Source organism: Grus americana, chromosome 6 (genome assembly GCF_028858705.1).
Source record: "Grus americana isolate bGruAme1 chromosome 6, bGruAme1.mat, whole genome shotgun sequence".
In the NCBI taxonomy this organism is placed as follows: domain Eukaryota; kingdom Metazoa; phylum Chordata; class Aves; order Gruiformes; family Gruidae; genus Grus; species Grus americana.
Window position 1 is genome coordinate 24950902 of NC_072857.1, and position 25609 is coordinate 24976510.

Here is a 25609-nt window from a genome sequence, read left to right on the forward strand (position 1 = left end):
GTGTGATATTCACGGGTGTGCAATTGCCTGCAGCGGCGTGTTAAAAAGACTCTACAGCTTTAGGCGTGCTTAATTTTGTTAGCTCTGTTTTCCAGGCATGTACAATCAATGCGGAGGCCACTGATGGAGGGCTCCGGCTATTCCCTGAAACAAAAATTGAGCAAGAAACACCCACAATATTCCGACTTTGAGCCGAGCATTCCCTGTGGGCACGGGGTCGTTTTTAGTCTTTTCGAGTACTTTCTAAGAATCGGATTTTCCCTGATGGTGCCCCAGGTCCGAGCGTCCCCGGAAAGATTTTATCGGGGGCGGAGGCAGGTCCGCCCGGGGAGGCTGCGGGCAGCCTGGGCGCGATGACAGCACCCGGCGCAACCTGTGGGAACCGCACACTTCTGGGTGGGGAAGCGGCTGGGACTATTTTTAGGTCGGCGACGGCTTCGGCTTCAGTAGTGGGCGCTAAAGGAAGCGTGGTTTCTTTTAGGGCCCGGCAGAGGGGAGGGGGAGGGGGAAGGCAGAATTGGGGGTAAAGCCCCCTTTCGTTGGGGCAGGACACAGACCCAGCAGCACAGCGCGGTGTCGTGTGTGTCGTCCCCCCCCCCTTTGTGTGGCTCCGCGGCCGCTGCGCGGGGGCTCGCTCCGCTCTCCGCGCGGATGTCCCGCACTACGGTCGTGCCCGCGGGGCCCCGCCACCGCGCCCGGGACGCGCAGGCCGCGGGCAGGCGGGACCGAGGGCTGAGTAAAAGCGCAGCACGCAGGCGAAAGAAACATGGCGCTGGGAAGCAGTATGTGCAAAATCCGCAAGGAATTGCAGTAAATTCCTTTTTGTTTGAAGAAAATTTACAACTTGGTAATAGACCTTTTTATGACCTATTTGGGCTCGTCATTGGCTGCGGCTGGTCATGTGCAGGCAGCGAGCGCTTTCATGGCCTTTTCCTGATTTCCCTGGCGAATTTCCCCCTGCATTCTGCCTTCAGAGAGCCTCAGCCCCTCTTTTCCTAACCTTTGTCTAGGCTGAGGTGTATGGCAGTCTCCCTCATGTTTGTGTCCCGCTCCCCGAAACCCGCGGCCGGTTCCACCGCCGCCGCGCTGACACTTCCCCGGCCCCGCGCCGCCTCCTCTCCCGCGCCCGCGGGGGGATGCGCGGAGCCCCGCGCCCGCCGCCGCGCCGCCTCCAGCCCCCCGCTCCTCTCCCTCCGCTTATTGCCCCCGCTGCCGCTATATCCTCCGGTACACGGATTGCTACGCGGGCGCAAAATGGATTACAGCGACCCTCCCGGGCTCCTCCGCAGACAGGCAGTGCCGCGAACCGGTAAGCGCTCGGCTCCCCTCGGGCTGGCCGGCGGTCCTCCGCGCCCGCGCACCGTTCCGCACCGCGGCACGGCGCCGGGTCCCCCGTCCTCCTGCCCCGTTTGGTCACCTTTCCCTCGCAGCCCCTTATTCTTGCTTTTACTATTGCTATTATTATTATTATTGCTACTATTACTGTTGCTGTTATTGCTATTGTAATTATCGGTGTTATTATTAATAGTAGTCGTTGTGGGTATGCTGCGGGTTACGTGTGGCTGTTGCGCGGTCTGGCGCGGAAAAGGTACTGCGGACCGCGATGGCGCGGCGACCCGCGACCCTCCGCGCCGAGGGGCGGAAGGCTGGGGCTCCGGAAGCGCAGGAAGCGCCTCTCCCGCCGCGGGTTTTTTTTTTGGGGGGGGGATATTTTTCATCCTGCCAGTCTGAAGCGCGGTGTGGTGATGCTGTGGTTTGTTTTCCCCATGGCGGAAGGGCGGTCGCGTAACTTTAAAGCCTAACAGGTGTTTTCGCAGGAGAATCGGGGTCAGTGCTCCCGCGGGGGCGGAGGGCGTGAGGCGGCCCCGCCGAGCCGGTCGGGCCGGGGGCTGCGCCCGGGGCCAGCCCCAGGAGCCCCCGCCCGCCCGCCCCGCCGGGACGGTTTAACACATCCTTCTCCCGATGTACCGTGCATGATCCAGGGCTGCGGCTCCCACCGGCTCGGCGGCAGGCACACGGGCAGGCGGCTGGTGCCGGGGCCGCCCGGGCGGCCCCAGAGCCGGGCTCCTCCTCGCCGGGCAGCGCGGGGGCGGGCTGCGCGGAGCCACGGGCCGGGAGCGCACCCCCGCAGCACGGCTACTTACCCACGTGGAAATCATGGGGGGCTAAATCGGGGACGAGTTCTCGAAAAAAAAAAAAAAACAAACCGCCCAGATTTATTTTGAAATATGTAGAGGAGATAGAACGGTCACGTAACTCTATCTGTGTTACCTATATAAGTGTATATATACATATCCGCATTACCTATATACGTGTACATACGTATCTACACTTCTACTTCTCTCTGGAGAACATATGTTCTTTGGAAGTACATTATTTTGAACGTACATATTTTACACATCTCCTCATTTTCAAAATGTTAATGCATAGTAGAAAACCCGCTGCCTGGTATTTAGAGTTTACATCGTTGGTCAGCGATGGAAATGCACCGTGCCATTGCACTGCAGGAATTTACTGAATCGCCATTTACCTCAAAAGCAGCCACTAATTTAACGGTAAAGCAAAATGCCTGATTAAAGGATACCCAGTAAGGGTGGAAAGGTGTGGGACCTGCCCCAAGTACATATTTTGGAGCCGCAGAAGAAATTTTTCCTTAATCCATTCCCAGCCTGCTAAGCCCGAACCCGGCTACAGTAAGCGATAGGATGCCTTTCCCTCATGCTTTGGCTTTTTGCACTAGCTGACCGCCCTGCGCTGCTGAAGGACTTGGGGATTATTTGGGAGGAATCGTTTTCAACATAGCAACACTCTTCAACAGTAACTTGGAAAGTATGTATTGCGTTAGGTTTCATTCTCAAAATCCCTCCTAGGTGACACAGTAATTATAGCTGCTTGGCTATAAATCTCTCCAAAAATTTCGAAAAAATCTCGTCCTTGAGCTGTTTTGAAATTAATCGTAGCCTGAGGGGAAAGAAGAAAACAAAAGCAGGATGTTCTAACGAATTCTAATGTGCATGTGTGTGTCTGCAGATCCATATGCTGACACATACGGGTAAACATATGCATTTATGATCCCACTGGCTTATGAAGGAGTTCGGCTTTTTTCTCTCCTAAATGGCTTCCTTCCTTCCTTCCTTGCTTTTTCTCTTTTTCGTTTTCTTGGTGTTTTTTCTTTCTTTCTTTTTTCTTTTTTTCCCCTTTCATTTCTTTCATTAACATTGAGGCACACATAGGTATGCGTATGCTCTTAAATATACCTTTTTTGTGAGTATTCATAGCAAACTCTATATGTGTGTATACATATATATGGCACACATGAGGATTGTATTTTTATACATATTTATACACCTATATAACGTGGGCGCCTGTATGTGTGTAGATGTGTTGATGTGCTGTAATTTTCGGAAAACAGAATTCACATTCACATTTCTCACACCTGCTTCGTTTCCCGACGTGTTCGGGACAGAATTTATGACTCATTTTTTTGTTGAAAGGAAACAGCCGATCCCTAGCCCACACTTCACTGACGCACGGGCAGTAAAAGAACAACACCACAAAATAACCAGCAGGAAACGGCAGCCTGCGCTCCCTGGCAGTGCCCAGGTATCGCTGGCGCCGGCTGCCATGTGGGAAGTCAGGCTGGGCTCCCGCTTAGCTGCTGCAAGTTGCCTGGAGGAGAAGTGTCCCCGAGTCTGGCAGGGGTTTGGTGCAAGGAGGGGAGGCGATGTGCACTGCGGACCCGGGAAACCCGATAAGACTGAGCAAAGAAATACACGTTCGTTTTTGCTTAAGAACAGCAAATCCCGCCGATTCGTTTATTTCCCAATAATGTTTCTCTTTCCCCAAACAAATATAATTCTCAGGGGGTGTTTTATGAGCGCTTGGGGCAGAAAAAAAATCCGAACAAAGACAGTATTTCATCCCTCGGTTGGCAGGCAGCTGTTAAAGGTATTTACGGCTCTACTGCAGTGCGGCACTCAATGCTGCTGGAGCGGGAGAGGAAAAAACAGGAAGCGAAAGGAAAAGATGAGGCACAATAAACATTGCAGCAGGTCGCGGGGGCCGGGCGGGGCGCGGAGGAAGGGTCTCTGCCAGAGACAAGAGGCAATAAAAGTGCATTCAGAGGCAGCAGGCTCTGCCCAAACCCAGCACTCGCCTCCCATCACCCGCGGGGGAGGGGGCGGCGAGAGGCGGGGGAGGCAGCCCGCATCGCCCAGCCAGCGCCCCACGCCGGGAGCGACCCGAGCTGGACCCCGCGAAGGTGCGGGGGCAGCCCAGCCGCCCGGCCGGCCCCGCTGTCGAGGCCCGGCTCCGCCGTCTCTGCCCGCGGGTGGGCGCCCGCCCCGACGGCCCGGACCGGGGTCACCTGCCTGCGGCTCCCGCCCTCGGGGCGGCCTGGCCGGGGCGCGGAGCGGCCGCCGGGGGCGCGGCAGGCCTTGGCCGCCGCCACCAGCCATTTTGTCTCCACGGCCTCTTCCAGGAGAAGGCGCTGTAGGACAAGCCTGGCCGCTCTCCCTGCCTGGGCGAGAGGCCCGCCGCCCCCTGCCCCGGGCCCCGGCCCTGGCCGCCCGCCTACCCACGGGAGAGGCCCACTGGCGGGTGGGAGTCACGGGTGGGGCTCCGCCACCTTTCTCGGGCATCCCCGGAGCCCTCCCCGGCTGGGCCCCAGTTGTCCCACTACCTCCAGCGCTGCGGCCTCCGTTCGCGAGCGCCTGCGCGCACCCTGCCTTCCCCACGGTACTGGCGGGGCTCACCTCGGGTGCCCCGCCGCCCTCCCGGTCCACCAGCCCGCCTTTTGATGTCGGGCAGCCACCGCTTCCTTCCCTGCCCCTTTGATGTGGGTGCCAGAGCACCCTGGCGGCCCGCAGCCTCCTCCCCGCCGGCTCCCTTCCCCCGGGCAGAGCCCCCGGCCGCCGCACATCCCTCCTGCCCCTTGCAAGCCGGGGCCCGGCAGATTTCCCTGCCTCCGCCTCACCTGTTGCCTGCAGGCTTCATCTTCCCCAGCCGTGCCCGGACATGACCCTGGCGGCCCCCGGTCCCCCAGGCCGTGCCTGCCCCAGCTAGACGCTCCCACGGCCCCGGCCTCCCCTCCCTGCCCCGTGCTCCTCGCCCTCTTCCCCCGCGGACCCGGGGTGCCGCCGCCGCCGTCCCCGTTTGATGTGGAGGCGCGGCTCGCCGCCGCCCTGCCCGCTCCGGGGCTCTGCTGCCGCCGGATCTGCCCGCGGGCGCGGGGTGCTGCGGGCAGGGGCCTTTGCATGCCCACATCCTGCATGGGCGGTGAGGTGACTGCTGAAAGGTCGGGGTTATGATAAAAGCAGAGAGGGCTAATGCGTTGGACGCTATCAAGGCGCTCGGTAGGTCTTCAAAGCCAGAGATGGAGCCTGTAATTTTCTGGCGATGTGGTAGGATGCTGGTCGTCATGTCTGTCAAGTAGCATCGAGAGTGACAGTGGTTTACACATGCGATTCAATTTCCCCAACCCTTTTATCGCAACAATTACCAGAAGGAAACCAATTGTTACTGAGTTACTGCATTCCACATCTTACCCATCTCCAGATCGTCAGCCCCGAATATGAGAACTTGCATAAAAGCCTAGAGAATGAACTGGCCAGAGCTTCAAAGTCAACTTTCACATCTGCATTTTAGAATAGGAAATGTGAAAATCCTCGTAATTCCCTCTTCACAATCTCAGGGCTAGAATTACTCAGTTGCGGAAACATTCATCTTGCCCCTAGATCACAGGGAGCTGTATCTCACTCATCAACTCCTCACTATCCCACAGTCTCACCTTTCCCACCCCTAGCCTCCCGGACACGTTTGCCCGAAGCACATGCCCGGCCCGCTTTGTCAGGGGCTGATGCTTCGGCCGGCCGCAGTACTGCCACGCCGAGTGCCTCGCCACAGCTCCTCTCCTCCCCCACCTGCGGGACAGCACCCTGTCTCCAAACCGTGGGTTTCTCTTGCCCACGAGATGGGCCAAGAGAGCCGAAGCGATCTCAAACACGCGAGGAGGGGCGTGACCCTCCCTGTGCCGGTACAGGGGCTGGAGCCCACCCGTGGCCCCTGCTGCCGGGGACCAGACCCCCTCCGCCGTACCCAGCACCCGCTGACAGGCCCGGGGCAAACGCATTTGACTCTGCATCGTGGTTCTTGTAGTCCCAGCCTATTTCCCCCACGTTTTGTTGGACTTTCCCGTTGTACCCTTCCCCTGACATCCCGATCCGTAGCCTTTTCTCCTGCCTTCCCAGGGCATCGCACCCTGGCTACTTGCAGCTCAGAGCGCGGGGTACAGCCCCATGGAGCTATTCCCCCTACCTGCCCGGGGATGGGAGCAAGGGCCGTGCTCCCGCTGAAAGCGACCCAGGAGTGAGCCCCACGCAGGGCAGCCCACCCCTCTCCCGGGGGCGCCTGGTCGGATTCCCCGGGCTTTCTTTTCTGAGATAAAGTTTCTCAGACTATGCACTCCAGCTGAAATGACACCTTACGCATTGCCCCTGCCAGCTGTCCCGGGCAGGGGAGGGCAGAGGGGGAAAGAGCCATTCCCCGGCTTTGGCCATTAAACCGGCACGAAGGTGATGCCGTATGATTAAGGCATTGACACAGAGCAAGAAAAATAGCGGAATGCAAAGTATCCCTGGGTCGTAAAGGACGTAAAGGAGCAGGGAAGGAGCTCAGGACGCCTCTCGCTCTCTGGAGGAAAACGAATTACTCAGCTGTGATTTGAGCCACATAAAAAGTACGTCGGGAGCTAAGCTGCTCCTTTTAGGCAATTTCAAAATTCTACAGCCAGATTCGGTAGGAAATTGCCAAGAGCAGACCAGGAGGGACCTAACTGGCGTTAGACAGGAACTACCCAGCTGGGGACAGCTGGTACCACCACCCAGCAAGGAGGTGAAGTTGGCTCGTTTTTCAGAGCTGAGCCCCTGGGCGCATCCGCATCCGCACCCGCGGGGCGGGGGAGCAGCCGGTCCCCTCTGTCCGCGGCCGGTCCCCGACGGGGCTGACGCGACTCCCCGCCCTCTCGGGAAGGGACAACCTCCTCCTTGGAGGCACCAGGAGCTGCTGGCTGCTCCGACTTCCTCATCTCAGCCATGATAGATTGGGAGCTGATGCCCGTATTCCTTTATGCTGTGTGACTGCCAGGGACATTTGACTTCCTGTACTCGGGCTCCTTGAAATTCTCATTTGCTAACTCACACCCTGCTCCCTTCACACCAGGGCTGTTTTATTGTTTTATAACCCTCCTTAAACTTCCAGTCCTCAAAGATCTCATTGTGGCAGGCTTCACACTTTCTCCCTTTCCAAAGCCCTGTGCCCTCTCTGTTTCCAGCAGTTTGGTCGCTTGCAAGGTCCGTCGGGTGCCTGGCGAGCCCGCAGCCCCTGGCACAGCCTGCCCGAGCAACAGCTCAGGGGGTGAACGAGTCAAAATCATTTTCCAGGGGCGCCTGAACAAAATGTCATAAACATTCAGGGAAGGGAGAAGGGGAACCCCCTCTCCCCGCCCCACCTCTCCGTTTTTTCCTGACGATGGGCTTCCCTGTCCCCTAAGAGGTGCAAAAAAAGGTTTGAACGGGTCCCCACAGCGAAATGCACCCGGATCCTTTCTCAAGAGCAATTTGGGAGCGCTAAATGCGCCTCTTAGCAGCTTTCCCTACAGCATGCTCCTCAAAAAGGCCGGCATAACGCCGCTGAGCTGACCTTCCACCCATTCCCGCTATTCCGACCCAGTCCCGTTTTACAGGACAGATTCAGCGAACCTTTATTTAGCGAATAAAAGTTTAAAGCTAAAGGTTATTTATGGTTCCACAGAGATAGGTCCTGAGTGGCTATTTAGAAGCACGTGATTCCAATAAACTTTGTTTTATGGCTTGAGAGTTGACAAGCCAAAATATAATTCCCACCATAAATTAGTTTAAGAGCATACAAGTGCAGATGCTTTCGTTCCTGGAAGCAGTAATCGGGAAAGTGTTAGCAGGGAACCGTCTGCGGGAATGCCGCCGTGCAGGCACCTCTGCTCCCGGGTCCCCCCGGCCGGGGGGGGAGCGCGCAGTAAGTCCGCTACCAGCCTCCCCACTCCCACCGCCGCGCTCGGGCTCTCTTTGTGCCCCTGGAAACTCCGTGGGAGTGGGGTACCAGCGTCGCTCCGCTCGGCAATGCGGAACAGCTTTGCTGGGGAAATGGACAGGTAGAGCTCAGGTGGTTAGGGCAGCGCCGGGATGAGCGGGCTGCTCCGCGTCTGAGATTTCTGAATTTAATGGGACATCTTATTTGAAGCTAACCTTTTTCTATTTTTTTTTTTTTAAGATAAAAAAGGAAAGGAACGGTAAGGGAATGTTTAGTGCCGAAATGCTGATATTCCACTGTCCTCGCAAGCTCTGAATGCTATCCAGAGTGGGCAGAACTAAAAAAAAATTATTTTTAATAAAAACAATATTGGGAGGCTCTATCTAGTGAACTGTTGATACTGAGGCAATTGTTCTGTGTGTAACACAATAACTCTTCAAGATATCGTAGCAAGGCAACAGAAGAGGTGAAAAATCGCTTACAGAAAAGAACCCCCCAATATTAGTATTTTACTCTAAAATATACGATGCTTTTCAGGAGCATTAGACTGAGCACGCGTTTTTGTTTTCCTTAATGTGATTTTTGAATGTGTTTATTAAAAGATTGGAAGGAAAGTTCAAGTCAAATCCGTCCTTCTGTAATGCAAACAAAGACGCATGTCTCGTGGTTACTGTTAGGTTAATTAGGTGATCTTAAAGGGGACCTATCTTAGAGTAATCTGAGATTTACTCTTTTAAAATTGTAGTTCTTTCTGTGCTCAGCATGGATACGATGCTGTATGGCATATTGTGACATTTTATGGATGATGGTTTAGCAAAGATGATCTGAATATTTCATTTCTAAGTGACTGGATTGCCACAGAACAAAACAAACAAACAAAAATTAGGCCTTTGTTATTATTTTTTCCGTCAGTGAAAAAGGGAGGTCTGACTTTTCATCCCTTTAGAAATTATCCGGTATAAAATCTAGACTATGAATATTAAAAGTGAAAGATCACACCCGAGGCACAGGGAAAGCATGTGTTCAAAAAAACTAACTGAATGCAACGTGGTCCTCATTCGGAAGGGGCTTCCACCCCACCACTCCGCTGCTCACAGGATTTACCACCAGCTCTTCTCCTCCTGTCTGCCTTCATCTATCAAACGTGGTCTGTAACTGTTCTCCAGAAATATCACCCGTATGTGGAATACAACAGTAACAAACGTTTTTATTGCAACAGGTTCGGCAGCATGGAAGAACATCCACGGTAAGTAACCTCTTATTTCTTGTAGAGTTTGCGTTGCTTGAGAATCCTGTTTCTTCCCTTCAGACTGGAAGAATTAAAACGGATGTATCCCTGCTGAATATTGCTACAAAAAAAAAAGGGGGGGGGGAGGGGAAAGACTATGTCAGCACGTGAAGGCTCTTGTGAAGTCGTTTTGTGGTTCCATGTCATAATCCTGGCTAGCGTTAAAAGTAGAGGTGCAGTCTCCTGAGGGTTTATTATAGGGCTGTACAGGTGTCCTCCTGCTCTTAAGCACTCTGAAGCAATTAGCAGCGTTTCCATTTTAACTCGGCGGGACTGTACAGCGCCTCCCCGTGCAGTGCCCGGACGGATCACGTTGTGTCCCAGCGCCTCATAACCTTGGCTACTCCCCCTCTTTTCTCCAGACGGGATTCAGAGCAGAGCTGCGTCTGCCAGCTAACGTTAACCTCGTTTGGCACAGCCTGGTGAATGGGTGGAAGAGGCGGCGGGCTCTGGAGGCTGTCAGCGCCGGCCAGCCGGGTCAGCCCACGCTGCAGCCGGGTCGTGCGGGGCGGTAGCGCTCATCCTCTGGCACTAGGTCTCTCCGGGCAAGGGAGATTCAAACGTGGATTTAAATGCTGTGAAGGCACGGAGAGGAATGGGTATCTGAGCTTACGAGGGCAACCTTGTACTGCAGGGGTTTTCGCATCCCCGATGGTCCCGCATGAGCTGCGCTTGGGGGACCGAGGGTAGGGCGGCAGATCAGTGTGTAGCAGGAAATGCTGTTGAACCTTTCTGGCTGTAGTAAGGAGCTAAGTGCATTAGTCCTGGTGCTTCAGACTGAGACTGGCTTGTCTCTCAAAGAGGAGAAGAAAGGCTGCGATATTTGGAGATTCTTTAGGTATACATTGCCCTCCCTGCTTCTGCCAGCCCCGCTCTGACCGGGAGCGTATAGAGGAGCGGACCTGTGGTTGTTTGCGTTTCTTCCTGTTTCCTCTCCCTGCTTGCTGATAAATAATCTCTTTCACTGCTTGTGCCAGGCTTCTCCTTCTCTTTTTGCCTTACGTTGCGATATTGGTTTTCGAGCCCTTTAAATACGAACTAAAGAATCGCCTCCAGCGTTGCAGTTTTAATTGTGTTCCATAGGTAACTTTCCTCCCCCCGTAGCTCAGCCCTGCGCTATGTAGATGCCCTTGGCATTTTATTCCAGGGCCGGCCCTAAATGTATGGATTACTTGTTTTCTGCCAACGTACATTTAGCATACTGATTATGAACCAGAATACAAAAAGCCTGATAGATCAAAAGCATTTTGCATGGGCAGTTGAACAGGAGGTGAATATATAACGCTTTTGTTCATCAATAACTCTTTGGCTTTGACCTGTCTGAGCAAGTCGTGCAATAAGGTGAAACGCAGGTCACAGCGTCTAACAAATATGAAAATGTGTAGTATTAAGCAGAGCAGGGAGCTGCTGCTTCCCCCAGCCCCATCACTTCTCCCCGGGCAGCCCTCGGCGGGATTGTCCGCTCCCGGGGGCTGCCCCAAACGCGAGCTCGCTTTGGGGTGGGGGGGTGTTACGCTGCCCGTTCAGCCTGTGGATAATAACTCCCCCGGGGGTGTGTGGGGGAGGCATCCCCCCTCCCCTCAGAGAAAGGAGGAGAAAGCGGGGCGAGCCGCTTAAAACAGTTAGGTGGAGATTTAAATAATCCGGGGTGGGGGAAAAGAGATTAGGGACACAAAGTCGTTTCGAGTTGCACTTGCTGTGAAGAAGACACCACCGCAGCGTTAAGAAAGCAGATGTTTAAAAATAGCATCCCCCAGATCAGGCAGCTGGGAGTTGGAGCCAGGCAAACAAACCGGTACACATCGCTCGGATAAACGCAACACCCCCAAATCTGCCCTCCGCAGTGGTTGGATGTATCACACCCGCACCATTATTTGTCCTTATGGTGCCTGTTTTAAATAGTGGAAGGAGAAGAGGTTGACCGCAGGACAGCAGTGAGGAGCTGGGTCAGACACAATTCATGAACTTTTGTACTCCTGTGTGCCGCTGTCGACAAAGTAAAAATAATGAAACTTTGTGATATGTTTGTAAATGATTTCGGCTGACCTCTCGCCCTGCCCTTCACCATAAACGCTACGGCGGGGAGAACCTGGGAGGGTGCGAGGCTGCGGCTCGCAGGCAGCTCGCGGGGATAATAGCTAGACCAGCATAATGGGATGAAGGTAAATTTGGAAACTCTCTTCTTCCCAAGAGCAACTAACTCCAGCCTTTAATCTCTTCTTTTTCACCAATCGCTGTTTTCTCTTGTCGGCTGTTTTACTTCTGTTTCGATTTTTTTTTTTTTTGTCTGGGTGGGGGGAGATTTTTTAATTATGGAGGATCTCTTCAAATTTGTGTTAGCCTAAATAGATAAAGGCTCTTTTCTAAATTAATTTAACCATTATTCTAAATAGCGCAATTTGACCGGTAACGTCCGTTTTCCATAGCGAGGACGTAAACGGCAGAGCATTTAAAGTGAGCAGCAGGTCTTTCTGAGAATTTGGTAGGCGAAATTCATCGCTATAAATTGGTGGAGAGTCGTATAGCTCTATTGCAGCAATAATAACAAGCGTGAATCTTTTCTGAAATCCAACCTTCCTGCAAATCCATATTTCAGAACTGAGTCCCAGCAGAATAGTTTGCATTCCTCAGAAGACAGTAAGGACTAAGAGAATTGCAAAGACCTGCTATATTGTAGATGAAAACAGAATGTTATTACGTTGTCTATATATACCCTGTAGAACCGAATTTGTGTGATATTCATATAGTCACAGATTCGATTCTAGGGGAATATATGGTCGATGCAAAAACTTCACCTTTCTGCAAATGGTTAGAAGTTTAAATACTGGCGGAATCAAAAGGCATGTGCGTGCTGAACACTCAGAAATTATAAAAGTTTTGCTGCCTCGCTCCTATTTGCTAGGGTTTAGGACGTCTCTTAAAATTTCAGTTGTCGTTCAGTCGTAACTCTCACTGACAGACTGTGAATTTGAACAGTTAATCTCACCAGAAGTTACAAATTTTCTGGGAAAAAATTAAAAATTATCTACCAATCAGTGAATGAATCTTTAAAAAGGTACTCATAAATTAGCTAGATATGCCAGACGCTAGCAAAATTTTCCTGTCAAGGGTTCAGATCGCGTCAAAATATTTACAACAGCAGCAAAAGCAGCATTCGCCTCACTGGAATGTATTTACTTGTGCTCCAGGAATGATATTGATGAATGAAGACCGAATTTATCTCATTAAACCCGTGATATTTTTAACCTAATTAAATGCCGTCTTCAGTTCAATTGATTGAACTTTAGTGGTTAAAAGTGAACGGTTTCGTGCCATCTGTATGATTTTACATACACACGTGTATAGATTTGTATATATACGTGTGCATTTGCGTGTGTGCACGCATACGTGTGCACACATATATATTGAGGCTTGAAAGTGAATGAGAAGTTACTGATTGCCTAATTTTATTCAGCAGAACTAAATTCTGGTAACTTTTGGATGACCTCTGCGAGACAAAGACAGGACAGATCTATTGTACATCATATTACCCCTCTTCTTTGATGGCTTTTCTTTTCCTCGCCTCCTTATCAGTTTCCTCCTTTTTAACCCCACTTCAGCTCTTCGCTCCATACATTTCTTGCGATATTTTATTTAAAGCGAGGTAACAAACCCCGGTGGCGATTGCGGCTGGTAAATCAGACGGCGGGGCATCATCCATCGGGGCTGAGGGAAGCCAGCTCAGACAAAAGGCTGGCCCTACCTGCGGGCCAGGGAGGCGGCCGCCGCCCGAGGAGTATCCCTACACCTCCGGTACCTGATTTAGGGGGTGCGACCCCCCGGAGAGGGGGGTCACTCGGTTACAGGGATATTATTGAGTGAAATTGGTGGAAATGCTGAGCAGCGGAGAAATCCGGTGATCGGCTCCCGCCTCCCCATTGGCCGGGCCGGTCACATGCCCGCCTAACTTTATTCAGTTGACAGCAAGTAGGAGGGCTCTATGGCAGGGGAAAAAAAGACAACACCAGAAAAATTAGTATTTTCTACCTTCGGAAATTAATGGCCATGAGTTCGTATATGGTGAACTCTAAGTATGTGGATCCCAAATTTCCTCCTTGCGAGGAATATTTGCAGAATAGCTACCTAGGCGAGCAGGGGGGCGAGTACTACAGTGCCTCGCAGGGCTCTGATTTCCAGCACCAGGGACTCTACCCACGGTCAAACTACAGCGAGCAGCCCTTTAGCTGTAGCAATGCCCAAGGCTCTGCCGTGCAGCCGCGGGGTCATGGACAGGAGCAATCCGGCCCAGCGAGCCACTTCCCCGGCCAAGCAGAGCATTGTCCACCGCCTCCAATGCCCAACTCGCGAGCCTGCAGCCAGCAGCCGGCCCTCAAACCCCCAAACGGGTCAGCAGTTAAGCAGCCAGCAGTAGTTTATCCCTGGATGAAGAAAGTCCATGTTAACTCGGGTAAGGATCCTCTTCTTACTTTGCTCTTCTACCCTGCTTCCGATCGTCCTCAGCGACGCTCGCTCGAGTCCCCGCCAGACTCGTGGTCGAGCTTTTTAAGCCGAGGTAGCCAATTACACTCGTCATAAATTTTTATTGCTGAGGAAATAGGCCGTTGGCCATGCGGGGCTTTGCCGTGCAGGAGAAAACTCCATTTTAGGAGCCTGCTAGAGGCTCCCAGCCTACCTAGCTGCCTGTGCCTGTAGTGCCTGCCTTAAATGAGGGGGAGAGCAGCCCGTCCATTGTAAGCAACTGGGACGAATCCAGCCCGGCCACATGCTCGCAGCTCGTAAGGTTTTCTTTTGTAAAGTCGAACCGGCAAGTCAAGATTAGCTTTGTAAAGTTCTCCGTATTTTTTTCCCAGTGAATCCCAATTACAACGGAGGGGAACCTAAACGCTCCCGCACAGCTTACACCAGACAGCAAGTCCTAGAACTGGAAAAAGAATTTCATTTTAACAGGTACCTGACCAGGCGCCGCCGTATCGAGATAGCCCACACTTTGTGTCTCTCTGAGCGCCAGATCAAGATCTGGTTTCAGAACAGAAGAATGAAGTGGAAAAAAGATCACAAACTGCCCAACACGAAGGGCAGGTCTTCTTCCTCTGGTTCAAACCCCCATTTACAGACTGGTTCCAAGGACCATCAGACTGACTTGACAACTTTGTAGAAGAGGTGAAATTTTCCATTTCATCCTTCGCTTCTGACCAGTACTGTACATAACTGACACTGCCCAAGCAGAACCTGCATGTAGCAGCTAAGGACTCGAGAAACTGTCATCTTTCTTTAAGGTACTGTTGTACAAAGGAGACAAAATGACGCTACTTTGGACTTTATTTTATTTGCCTCTGCTAGCACAACCTAAAAAAAAGGAGAAAAAAAAAGGGGGGGGGCGAGAAAAAAAAAAGGAAAGAAACATCATGCAGGCAGTGGGAATTGGGAAAATATTAAACGAGACCTTCTGTCCATAAAAAGTAATAAATCATTGAAAATGAAACTGTCCTGTGTTTCAGTTTTGAATTCGAAAGTGAAGGTTCGATGCTTTATTCTGGGATTTTTACTTTTAATTGTCTTTTTATCCCATGCAATTTCGGGAGGATGCATTTGGGCAAGTTGAGGACAGGAAATTTATAGCATAGTCTTTTATTTGAACACAAAGACTAGTAATTGTGAACTTTTTGTGCTGCTTTACCTTTCTTGGTGTAATGAAAATACTTGCTCATTTCCATAACGTCTCAGAAGGTGTGCATAAGAATTAAGTGAAAACGGGTTATTTTATGTACTGATACTGTTAGTGTATTTATTTATTTGTTATGTAGAAGATTGAAGATAAAAACAAAAATAGTCAAACCAAAAACGGGGAAGGGGAGCTGAAATACAGTATTTCTCCTACCCAGTCTCATGAACACATGTATAATGTTTACTTGTCTTGAACGTACACAACTTTCTCGTCCCTTTTTTTGAATTTCCTTCTTTGTGAATAGGAAAAGCGTCCCTGCTCCTTACCGTGTGCCATCCAGGGCTAACAGGCTTGAAATCTGTTTCCAAAGTCTGCTCTGCTCAGCGCTGTGCTTTAAACCATCGATACCTCATTTAAAAATGGAGAAAAAAAAAGGGGGGGGGGGAGACCACAACCCCCCCCCAGCCCCCTCAACAAAAAAATAAAAAGAAAACCCCAGAGTGAAAAATTAATGAGATTTCTGTTATAACCTGAGCCTTTCAAAGCTGAAAGCTTTATTTCTATCAGATTTTTAATTTGTTTTCTGCTCAAGAGACAGGCTGTGTGGGTTGCTGCTTTGTTTTGTTTGGGTGTTATTTTGGTCTGTTGGTTTTTTGTTTCCCTTTTTTTTTTTTTAAGAACAGTGATTGTTTTTAAGCAAACCATGACACATGACTGCAATGGTTGGAAATCTCAGCAAGTTGCTTTCAGGAAAAGAGGAAAGGCTCGGATGGGAGCAGAGCTGGTCTAATACCCACGGATTTGTCCCTGGCTGCTGGCTGCATCATGCCAAAGTTTTAGTGCGTTCTAACTACCAAACCCAGACAAACCAGCTCCCTCAGACACTTACACCTCCGCTCAGGCGATTTTAAAACTCAGCCCTTATCTGTCCTGTACCCTCAGGGCAGCCTGGGAGAGGGACCTTATCATCGAAATTGTAACGAGATGATCCCTGTATTAAAGAGAAAAGGGGCAAAGAAGGAAACCCAGAGAAAACATTGAAGGGAGGTGGACAGAGCAGGGGGTGAGTTAACGTGCCCATTTCCAGGCTGGGTGCTTCCCACCGAGGAGTCACTGCTTTTTGGGATTGCTCGGGAAAACACTGGCCAAAATGGGTTTGAATGAATTCAAAAATAAAAGGCGAGCTTTTCAACAGGGGTGTATTCGGCAGCACTAACTGTGGCCAGCGGTTAATTTCTGCCCTTTTCTCATCCCTAGAAGTCCGCAAAGTGTCTTGTAAGACTTGGCCTTTTGTTTTAGAGCCTGGAGAAAACTCTTTGTTCTTCCTTAGGGTTAGCCCAGTTCTCAGACTTGCACATGGCAATACTTGAATATCTCCACGTCGTGATATTAAAGATGGATATTCCTGCATTATTCGCATCATTGTTTCTATGACAAAAAGCACCGAGTTCATACATAGTAAAGACGTCTTTTTTCTGACGCCTTCACGTTGAGAAGCTGAAAAGGTATTTTACTGAAGTTCGGCTAAATTGCAGGAACAGGTTCACCCAGAGGACAAATTTTCTATTCGATTAGTTGTATTTCAGCCGGGAAGAGTGACCTCTAAACCCTTAACCTCTTGGACCCAAACTACCCTTCCCTTTCTCTAGCATGGAGAGCAGCTAGCAGCAGCGCTTGAGGAGGGAATTCCTGAGACAAGTCTTCAAGTTTTGTTACACCCAGTTCCTGCGGTAGTGGCCTTTCGTCTCCAGAGTTGTCCAAAGCCCTCCCTTTGCTCTTTATACGAATCGGGGGGGAGGGAAAAAAAAAAAAAAAGAAGCACACGCACCCCCCCCCAACCTCTCTGGCTGCTCTTCTTGAAAATCCCCCTCCCGGACCCCTGCTGTTTACTTAAAGTCTGCCATAAGTTGGCTAGGAGCAGGGCAAACGTGTTATTCGAGAGAGAGCTACCAACTTTGGTATCTGTGGTACAGTTCTGGAAAATAATGGCCTTGGATAAGCAAATCCTTGCTTTGTGCTTCTTATGGACCGAGATGGATCCTGAAGTTAAAGGGCCAAATTCTGCTCCAAGATTTCCTTCCCCCCGCCCACTGAAGTCAAACAGGGATGTAGCTGCGAGCAGAATTTGTCTCATTGTCTTTTGAAATGTTAATATCTCCAGGACGAGTGTTGGGTTCAGCAGGCACAGCTCTTACAACCCTGTTTGCAAGTCCCCTTTGAGCGAGGCTGGGGCATTGCAAGTTTACACAGTTGTAATTGCACTGTAAGCTCGGAGAATACGTGAACTGGAGGCAGAAAGTACCAAAAGAAATAGTTTCCAGCTGCCAGTGCTCTGAAGGGTCAGGAATGTCTGTAATAACGACCAGAAGCACCCACTGGTCATTATCTCCCATGGAAAACAAACCTGAGGTTTATTTTGTATTGTTTTTTAACCCTCCTCCAGAGTTATTTTGTGTAGGAAGGGAAGCTGGTGATTTTTGTTTATCATGGTTGAAACGTTGTGCACTGGAGCCTTTGTTAAACGGTCGCATTGTCCAGCAATACTTTCATCTCTGTTAAAGTGTGATGCTTTTTATAGACTTTACCAATGTTTTGCTGCCATTGATTAAAGCGTTATTTATACTAATTGTCGCCTGTAGTTTTGATGTAAGCCCTCCATATACGTTTGAAATAATAAAAGGTGTAGAGAAATAGATTCTGGTTTGTACCTTGAAAAAACAGTCCTTACAAGGTGGGTCTCTCTTCTGTGAAAATGCTGGTCCCTCCCATCATTACAGTGTTAAAAGATGAGTGAGTCTGCATAGCATCCTTCCAAATGTCCCTTTGAACAGGTTTGCTGATTACCCCGGCCATAATGGTGTGACTCTAGGCCAAGCCGGAGTCTATATTTACATTTAGGCTGCAGTTAAAAGTGCCTGTCATCCATTTGCCACTGCTTTGCATTTAACAAGCCCTCCTAGAATGACTCCCGGATTTATGCATATGTTGTAGCAGGCAAGGAACCACACCTGAAGTCACCTCGATCCCCACACAGATGTGTGCCTTTTAGATGAGTCCTGGAAGGAATCAATTTAAAAAAGAAATGGAAATTTGAAATTGAAATGCAGTGAGTAGCTTTCTCTGAGCAGTAAGCTTCACTTTTTCAGCCGATACAAACGACAGATCACAAGAAAACACAAACTTGGAGAGTTTAAACTTTTCCGTGCACCTAAGGCAAACACCATTTTTTTTCTCCCCTGCGTAAGCACCTCAGACACCACCACATACCTCTGGCCAGGAGAAGTCGATTGCACTATTTTTTGTCATAAGTGTTTGTCACTGAGGACTTGTCCTCTCCTGGAGCGTGGTCAAGGCACGAGTCCAAAAAGCCAATCTTTTGCTCAGCCCGGGAAAGGAGCGTGGTGCACAGAACAAGGCATGTGCCCTTACTGCCTGGAGTGCACGGAGGGGAGGGGGGGGTGCGTTTCTAAGCACACACTCGCTAAGTTTAAATATCGAGGCACATTTTGTGATTATAGTTTCTCTCTCTCCTGTTTAATGGCTCCTCCTGTTACTCCCGATACATCAATACAGTTCTGTATATTATATCACCACTAGTCGTTAAGGTAAGAATGAAGAGGAAAGGCAGAGTCAATAGCAAACCCCACTCACTGTACAGTACAGTAAATAGGGACCTCTCAGTGCAGAGCCACACTGCTTCCAACGGCCATGTTTGTTAGCCCTTTCCCCTGATTTTTTTTCCTTTTTTTTTTTTTTTTTTTTCCCCTCCAAGCCTAGAGACCAAAATAATCTTGCTAGGAACAGTCATAACAGGCAGAATTTCAAAGTGCAAGGAAGATGATAAGAATAGATTTCTACAAGTCCTGACCACGTGATTTGCGAAATAATTAATTCAGCACGTCCCTTAAGAAACACGGAGTCGTCATTAATCTGCCAAGCAAAGGACTCTATCAGACTTGAAAACTGAAGAGATCCCAAGAATATAATATACAAAGGGTGCAGTCCCTCTCTCTGCACACCTAGCTCTTTGGTAGCTGCCGAAAAAGAGACGCCTGGTACGTAAACATTTTTTACTTTTATTCCTTCTTATTTAAGCCTTAATGAACTCAGCTGTCAAACGCTTGACAAATAGGGCACGCTGCTTCCTGATTTCCAGCTCGGCAGCGGCCGGGAGCCGGACCGGGCGCAAGCGGTGACCTTTGCTTCCCAGGGAGCGGGGGGAAGAGGGCGAGCGCGGAGCCCCGCGGAGCCCCGCGGAGGAGGCAGGCTGACCGCCTCCCGGGCCGGCGGCGCTGGCCGCGGCCGCCAGCGCGGGGAGGTGCGGAGCGGAGCGGCCGCCCGCGCTGGGAGGCGCGGAAGGAACAATGCGGCTGTCAAGGCAGCCGCTGCCCGGTCCGACCGGCGGGGAAAGGCCCTCAGCTCCTTTGCAAGCGGGGTCGTAAATTTTGCCGTGCCTCTTTGACAGCGGGGCTGCAGCGGGGCCGGAGCCAGCGCCGAGCGCGCCTTCCCCCCGCCGCCCGCACAAAGGCCGGCCCCGGCCCCCGGTCCCGCTCCCCCGGACGCCCGGCCCGCTCCTGCCCGCTCCTGCCCTGGCCGCCGACCGTCTCCGCCCGAGTCTCGCCGCCCGGCGCGGGGCTGCGGAGCAGCTCGGGTGCATCCAGCCCCCGAAGCGGGCACAGCGCCTTTCGAGCCCCCGATCAATAGCCCGGACTAGGGGGAAATCGGATTTGTATTTTTATACAAAGCCACTCTCTATAAACTCCGTACAATATGGACAACGAGGCTGAGATTTCGCTGTGAAATCCCAGAGTCAGCTGGAAATACTTTCTGCAAACAGGATATTCTTTCTTATGCCTTGCTGGAGTAATTTCTAAAAACCCCTAGATTGTAGCTTTTTATTACTTCCGTTTCGGTGGCAGGACAGAGACAAAGTTTCCTATGTTATGAATTATACATTCAAACAATAACACATTAATTCAATTATTCAAAGATGACAAATGTTTATGTGCTTTGGTAGTGACTAAGGAACAGATTTGCTACTTCACAAGAACTCCTACATTTTTATCAATGAAGTTTTATATTATCCTGTTGGTCCGGGAAAGAAACCAAACTCCACCAAGGCGCGCAGTAAAATGGACCCGAACATAAATCGCAGCCCTTTCATAAGAGCATTTATTCCCGCATATAGCCCGGGCTATTTTATCAGTTTGACAATTGCCGGAGTTGTTGTTATAAATCATCATAAGTAATTCCTGAAAGGGTGCGAGGCTGCTGGGGGGCGGGCGGAGACTGTAAATCTTTCTGTTTTATTGCTCTATGAACATATGCTCCGATTGAAGAAGTCTTAGATCCTTTACTGGAGACAAATTCACGCAAAGCTGGAGTCCCACCAGCCAAAGGATTAACATTTCCTTAATACTTTTTCAGTCCCCTTTACGATGTCTTAATTCTGGTGGCAGTGGCGAAAGTGCTCCTTTCTTTCAGCCGTCCTCCATTTTCACATTAAATTTCGTCTTTTTTTTTTTTTTCTCTCTCTCTTTTTTAGCCCTAACCTCTGAAAAGACACCCGAATCCTGCAGGGCTTTTTCTAGGGGGTGCCGAACTGCCCTCCAAAAAGGCATTTTCTTCTGAATCTTCCTCGTGTCTTTGCTCCACCGGTGCCCAACTTTTCCTTCGCACTTTTGTGTAGGAAGCGAAAGACCTCTCCGTCATCCAAAATGTCTAAACAGCGGCCAGAATTATGTTCGGCTTTGTGTGTATGTACACAAGTATGCAGAACACGCTGTGCGTGTAGGGGTTGCTGTATGTACACACAGACACGCGAGCGTGGGGGGCTCTGCAAAACTACCCAGACGCCGAAATATATGGCTGACGGAAAAGGATATAAAGAACCATTACCTCTTACTTGAGGCGAGATTTAAGTGCATCATTTCGAAGAAATATAGGATTATAAATCCGAAGCCGTACACAATAATTTACATTGAACTTATGTTTCCATCACTGGACTCCAATCTTTTTATAACTGGTTTGCAAAGTCAGGAAAAGCAATGTAATTTAGATAAATGTTACAATGCACTTACGGTTAGTATTGTAAGGTAATACGTTACTGTCACATCCCCATGCTTTGGATGGTAATGAAATCACAGCAGATGTTAGATTAGGTGTGGTGTATTTATAGCTACAGATATGTTAGAAAAATCAAACAGAGGAGCTAATATAATTTTTTTTTCCTGCCGAACTGGAATTGTTGGGAAGCTTTGTGGGCACACATGACGGATATACGTCGGGTTTGCTCTATGTCTCTTCACACACACAGAGAGGGGAGGCAGGCTCAGGGCAGACACACACACACACAAATGTCATGAGTTGGTTTGTTTGGGTTTTTTTTCCCAACGCTTCTTTAGCCTCCAGACAGGGGTAGTCCTCGCTGCCCAGCATCTTCCCGGCACGGAGAAGGAGAAAGCAAAAATTCGCGCGCCAGTGAGCCCCAGCGCCTTTCCGCCGGTGCAGCGCTGCTGCGGAGCTGACCCCGGCGCAGACTCTGGGCTGCAGCCGGTCCCAAATACCTCCTCTTTCTCCGCCGGGAACTTCTGCGCCCTGGGATCATCCCGCGGAATTCACCTTTTCCCCGGCTCCGCCGGCCCCCGTGGGGCGCGTAAGTGAGGGCCCCGCCGTCGCCGGCCGCCGCGGAGCGGTGCGGAGCTCTGCGGGAGGAGAGCGGGTTCGGCAGTGCGGTCGGGCGGGCCGGTGCGCGGAGCGCGGAGCGCGGGGGGCGGCCCGCCCCGCGGGGCCCGGCGCAGCAGCCCCGCTGAGCGGGGGCGCGGGCGGCCGCGGGGAGCGCGCCAGCCTCGGCCCCGGCGATCTGCTCCTGCGATCACGTGGGCGAATATGCCTGTATTTTAAGGCAGTGCCTATATTTCTGATTATAAAGGGGTTTCTCCTGCTCGCCCCCAAAATTCATCAATGGCCGCACGATTTAAAACCAAAACAAAACAGGAGCCGGCCAATTGCTGCCTTTGGTTCCAGGAGGCTGATTGCTAAAGGGTTGTGTGTTGATTTTTTTTTTTTTTAAAAAGCCCAACAAATTCCGATTTCCACTCGCTCTCTTTTATTGGTAGTTGAGCCTGAGCCTGTTTTCGTTCTATCGGGAATTCTGGTGTATGGAAATGTCTGTAAGACCGCAAGATCAGGTTTAGGAGAGTATTGTCTGCAGACAAAGGGTGAAGGATATATTCTAAGAACTGCAAGCGCAGATCCTGAAAAGTGAGGAGCCCAGGTTTATGATAAATTGATACACAGGTAAGCAACTGCATGACAAAATGGGACCTTTAACCACAGGGGCTGCATTATCGCCTTTACTCGGAGACTGTCTGAAATTTGTTTGCAATCTCTGCCCATAACGGCTGCAAATGCATGGAGTGGTCTCCATCTCCTTGAACGTTTTAAGCTGTATCTTCTTTTTATTACGCTCTTTAAATAAATATTGGTCTCCTTCTCAAAGGCTAGGGGAAGACTTCTATCCCTATCCTATTCCAATTTTCCGTGGTTTCAGGAAGGGAATTACAAATAAGCAAAGAAACGAGGGAGAGACAACTTTGCTAGATGCTCCCATTGCCAAAGTAAGATTAAGCATCACGTTAATACGCTGCCGTGGATAGCCGGGCAGGGGATAGCCGTGTTGATTTGTAAAGAGTGATTTAAAATAGGCTTATCGGTAATGTAGCCATTACATAGGGTCTCTTAAATATTCCTGCCAAGTGTCTTCCCGTACCTTTTCCCCTTGCCGCGCATTCGTGTTCCTCAGTGGCTGTTGTTTTCCTCCCCCAGTTGTTTTAGCGTTATTATTACCAGTATTGCTCATGCCTTCGAGTTACACACGCTGTTTGAAGCATGGCTTGATATTTATCTACTGAGAAGTTTCTTGTCCTGCATTTGTGCGGTTTGATCAATAAGGCGGTGGGAAGGTGCCTGGGGGGGGGGACGACACCGGTGCCTCTCTGGGCGGACTGGGGGGCTGGAAGCGGCCACACAGCCTCCCCGCATACATTTGCAGCTCAGCTCCCTCTTGGGCTGTTGCAACCAGCCCGGCTCTCCCCGGAGCGCCTGTTTCCACTGACTTGTGGCCTGCCTGGAGCCCGGGTGAACTCGCGGGTTGTGTTTATTAGAGACTCCCCGCGTAAAGCCCGGCTTTGTGCTGGCGAGCAGGAGCCGGTGCAAGGCTGCGCCGGACCCTGCCCGCCCCGAGTCACCCGGCAAGCCCTCCGCGGGGGCCGAGGTGCCCCGCGGGACAGGGAGCTGAGGGGAAGGGGAGACACTTGGGGTGGGTTTTTTTCGTTCTGTTGCGCGTTGCTCTGCTCGATCAGAAGTTAAAGGCAGTGAACATTTTTCTTAGCTGTATGCCTCCAAGCTGCTGGCCTGCCAAGTTAGTCAGCTGAATCCAATTACTGCAAGCAGCATTTCATTTGGCTCGATGGAAGCACTCACTTATAACTTCACCTAAAATTTCAATAATACCTATATTGGGCCCACGCCTGAATAATTCTAAAGATTTCCCTGGGTTTAGGCTCTGGCAACTTCTTCTCCGAGGTCGGCTCTGCAGGAGCGGCGCTGGGAGCAGAGCACAACCCCGGCGTGCCTGGACTCCCCTTTCAGCAGGACAAACTTTGGGGGCTGTTCCTGTGGCCGTGGAAATTTCGGTATTTGGCCAAGCTCTTGCCAAGTAAAGCATGTCTAGAGCAAGAAGGCTATCGCTTGTGAGGCTGAGGAGCTGCTTCGGAAAAGGATGAGAAGTCGATAATTAATTAGGCACAAAATGAAAACTTACCGTGTTAATCAACAGCGGCTAACAATGACTCGGTTTGCAATATTATGATCTTTCCGCTCAGGGGCTAAGGTGCAACCCAACTTACGCTGCTTTCATACACCCTGTAAAGTGCTATTTCTAATGAACTCTCTTTACAAAAAAAAAAAAAAAAAAAAAGGCACTTAAAGTTGACATACGCCCACGTGAATATATTATATAAGACGTTACCGGGACAGGCCCGGGCCAAGAACCTGAGCGAGCATCATGTGTAATCATGAAGCTCCACTTCCCTAACTGCAGTTTGCCAGCATAAATTAAGGTGATTTGGAGGGGTAATGTTGCATCCTACTGAGTTTGGGTAGGGAGAGAGAAGACTTGGTGGAAAGTTGTAAGGTCTGTTGTGTTGTGAGCTATTGGAGGCGCTTCCGTTGGTTGTTCATTAAGTGGTGAGTTATTGCTGTACGAGCCAAAGGTCATTTCAAAGGCTTATGGTGGCTAGATATCGTCTTCATAATGACCTGGGCTGCTTTGTGGGGGATTTTCTGGCACTGTTAAGTTTTTAAAGTCGACACGTTACACAGCCAAATGCAAAATGCTCATTTCGAGCCGCAAATATTTGCGGCTTATTTTCAGCGCTGGGGTTTCTTCGCTTATCTTTCTGTCTTAACTGGGGGAGGGTGAGGGGAAGAAGAGAGAGAGACAGGCGCTAGCTCCGTTCCCGCGGAGCCCTCCACGGGCCGTGAGTGCGGGCGGCGGGTGCGGTCGCTGTGACCGACGGGGGTGACCGGAGCTCCCCTGCAATGGCGCTCCCGTCCCCCCGAGCGCTGCTTCTCCGCGCCTCGGGCCGGGCTGGGCGCTCGGGGAGGCAGGCACGGCTCCGCGGCCGGTGCGCGGGGCCCGGCACAGCGGCTGCCGCAGGCCGCCCTGCCCGGGTCCGACCCGCAGCAGGGGTATTTTGCTCGTTTCTTTGCTCCCCGCCTCTCTCAAAGCGCTATTAATAAATTAAGAGAAGCATCTGCCCTTTGTCTGGTAAAAGATCTGACGCGGACAGAGAGACACGGTGAAGGGCTGCCGACGAGAGGTGCATTTATTAACAAAGTCCTAAGGAAGAAAGTCCAAATCAAAGCAGTTTCCGCTGAGAGTTCTCACTTTTGTTGCAGGTCCGTGCCCACGGATTATCCAAAGGAACCTGAAGATCCTACCCCCACAGTTAAAGTCAAAAATCAAGAAAAAACATAAGTGTGGTGAGTTCTTTAAATTTCCTTTTCCATCCATCCCAGTGCGACAGGCCCTTCGCAAGGAGCAAAGCCCGGACCCGGCCGCCGGCCCGCGAGCGGGGAGCGCTGCTCGTCTGGGCCCGGCGCCGCAGACACCCGGGGCGTGCAGCCCTCCTCAACGCCAAATAAATAACAGCCCGCAGAAAGCCCCGCTGAAAGCAGCCCGTGGTCAGAGGGAGCCCAGCCCGGCTGGGGAGCAGCCAAGCCCTGGACCCAGCTCGGGGGGAGCGGGTGGCTCCCCGGGGGGGCCTCCGTAGCTGGTTTAAGAGGCCCCACGGCGGACACCGCTCCGTGCAGGAGCCAGAGCCCCCGCCGCTCCTCTGTCCGCGGGGCCTCTTCGCGATCCGCGGTGCTCTCAGCCCCCCCAAAGGCGACATCCCCCCTCCCTTGCGGCTCAGGCGCAGCCCCAGCAGTGAGTGCCCGGCCGCCTACCCGGGGCAGGGGTTTCCCATCGCCCGGCTCCCCTGCCCGCAGCCCGGCGCAGCGGCCAGGTCCGGCGGTGGCTCCAGCGC

The 25609-nt window shown here is 51.3% G+C and overlaps 2 protein-coding genes across 2 annotated transcripts in view; both read left to right on the forward strand.

Annotated features, from left to right (window-relative positions):
• The first annotated feature begins 985 nt into the window (after positions 1 to 985).
• Positions 986 to 25609, forward strand: part of HOXD3 (homeobox D3) — a 32054-nt gene continuing 7430 nt past the window's right edge. Inside the window, exons 1-2 of the mRNA XM_054830453.1 lie at positions 986 to 1309; positions 24981 to 25064. The gene's annotated coding sequence lies outside the window, so the exon portion shown is untranslated. The remainder of the gene's footprint in view (positions 1310 to 24980; positions 25065 to 25609) is intronic.
• Positions 12149 to 17642, forward strand: HOXD4 (homeobox D4). The gene is made up of 2 exons (XM_054830454.1): positions 12149 to 13799; positions 14203 to 17642. The coding sequence occupies exons 1-2, from the start codon at positions 13391 to 13393 to the stop codon at positions 14505 to 14507; spliced, it is 714 nt and encodes a 237-aa protein (XP_054686429.1). The 5' UTR covers positions 12149 to 13390; the 3' UTR covers positions 14508 to 17642.

Bases quoted from the DNA above. Each gene is read 5' to 3' on its own strand.
- HOXD4 (XM_054830454.1), top strand. From the start codon at position 13,391: ATGGCCATGAGTTCGTATATGGTGAACTCTAAGTATGTGGATCCCAAA. The intron at 13,800-14,202 runs GTAAGGATCCTC...TTTTTTTCCCAG, and splicing joins GAAAGTCCATGTTAACTCGG to TGAATCCCAATTACAACGGA.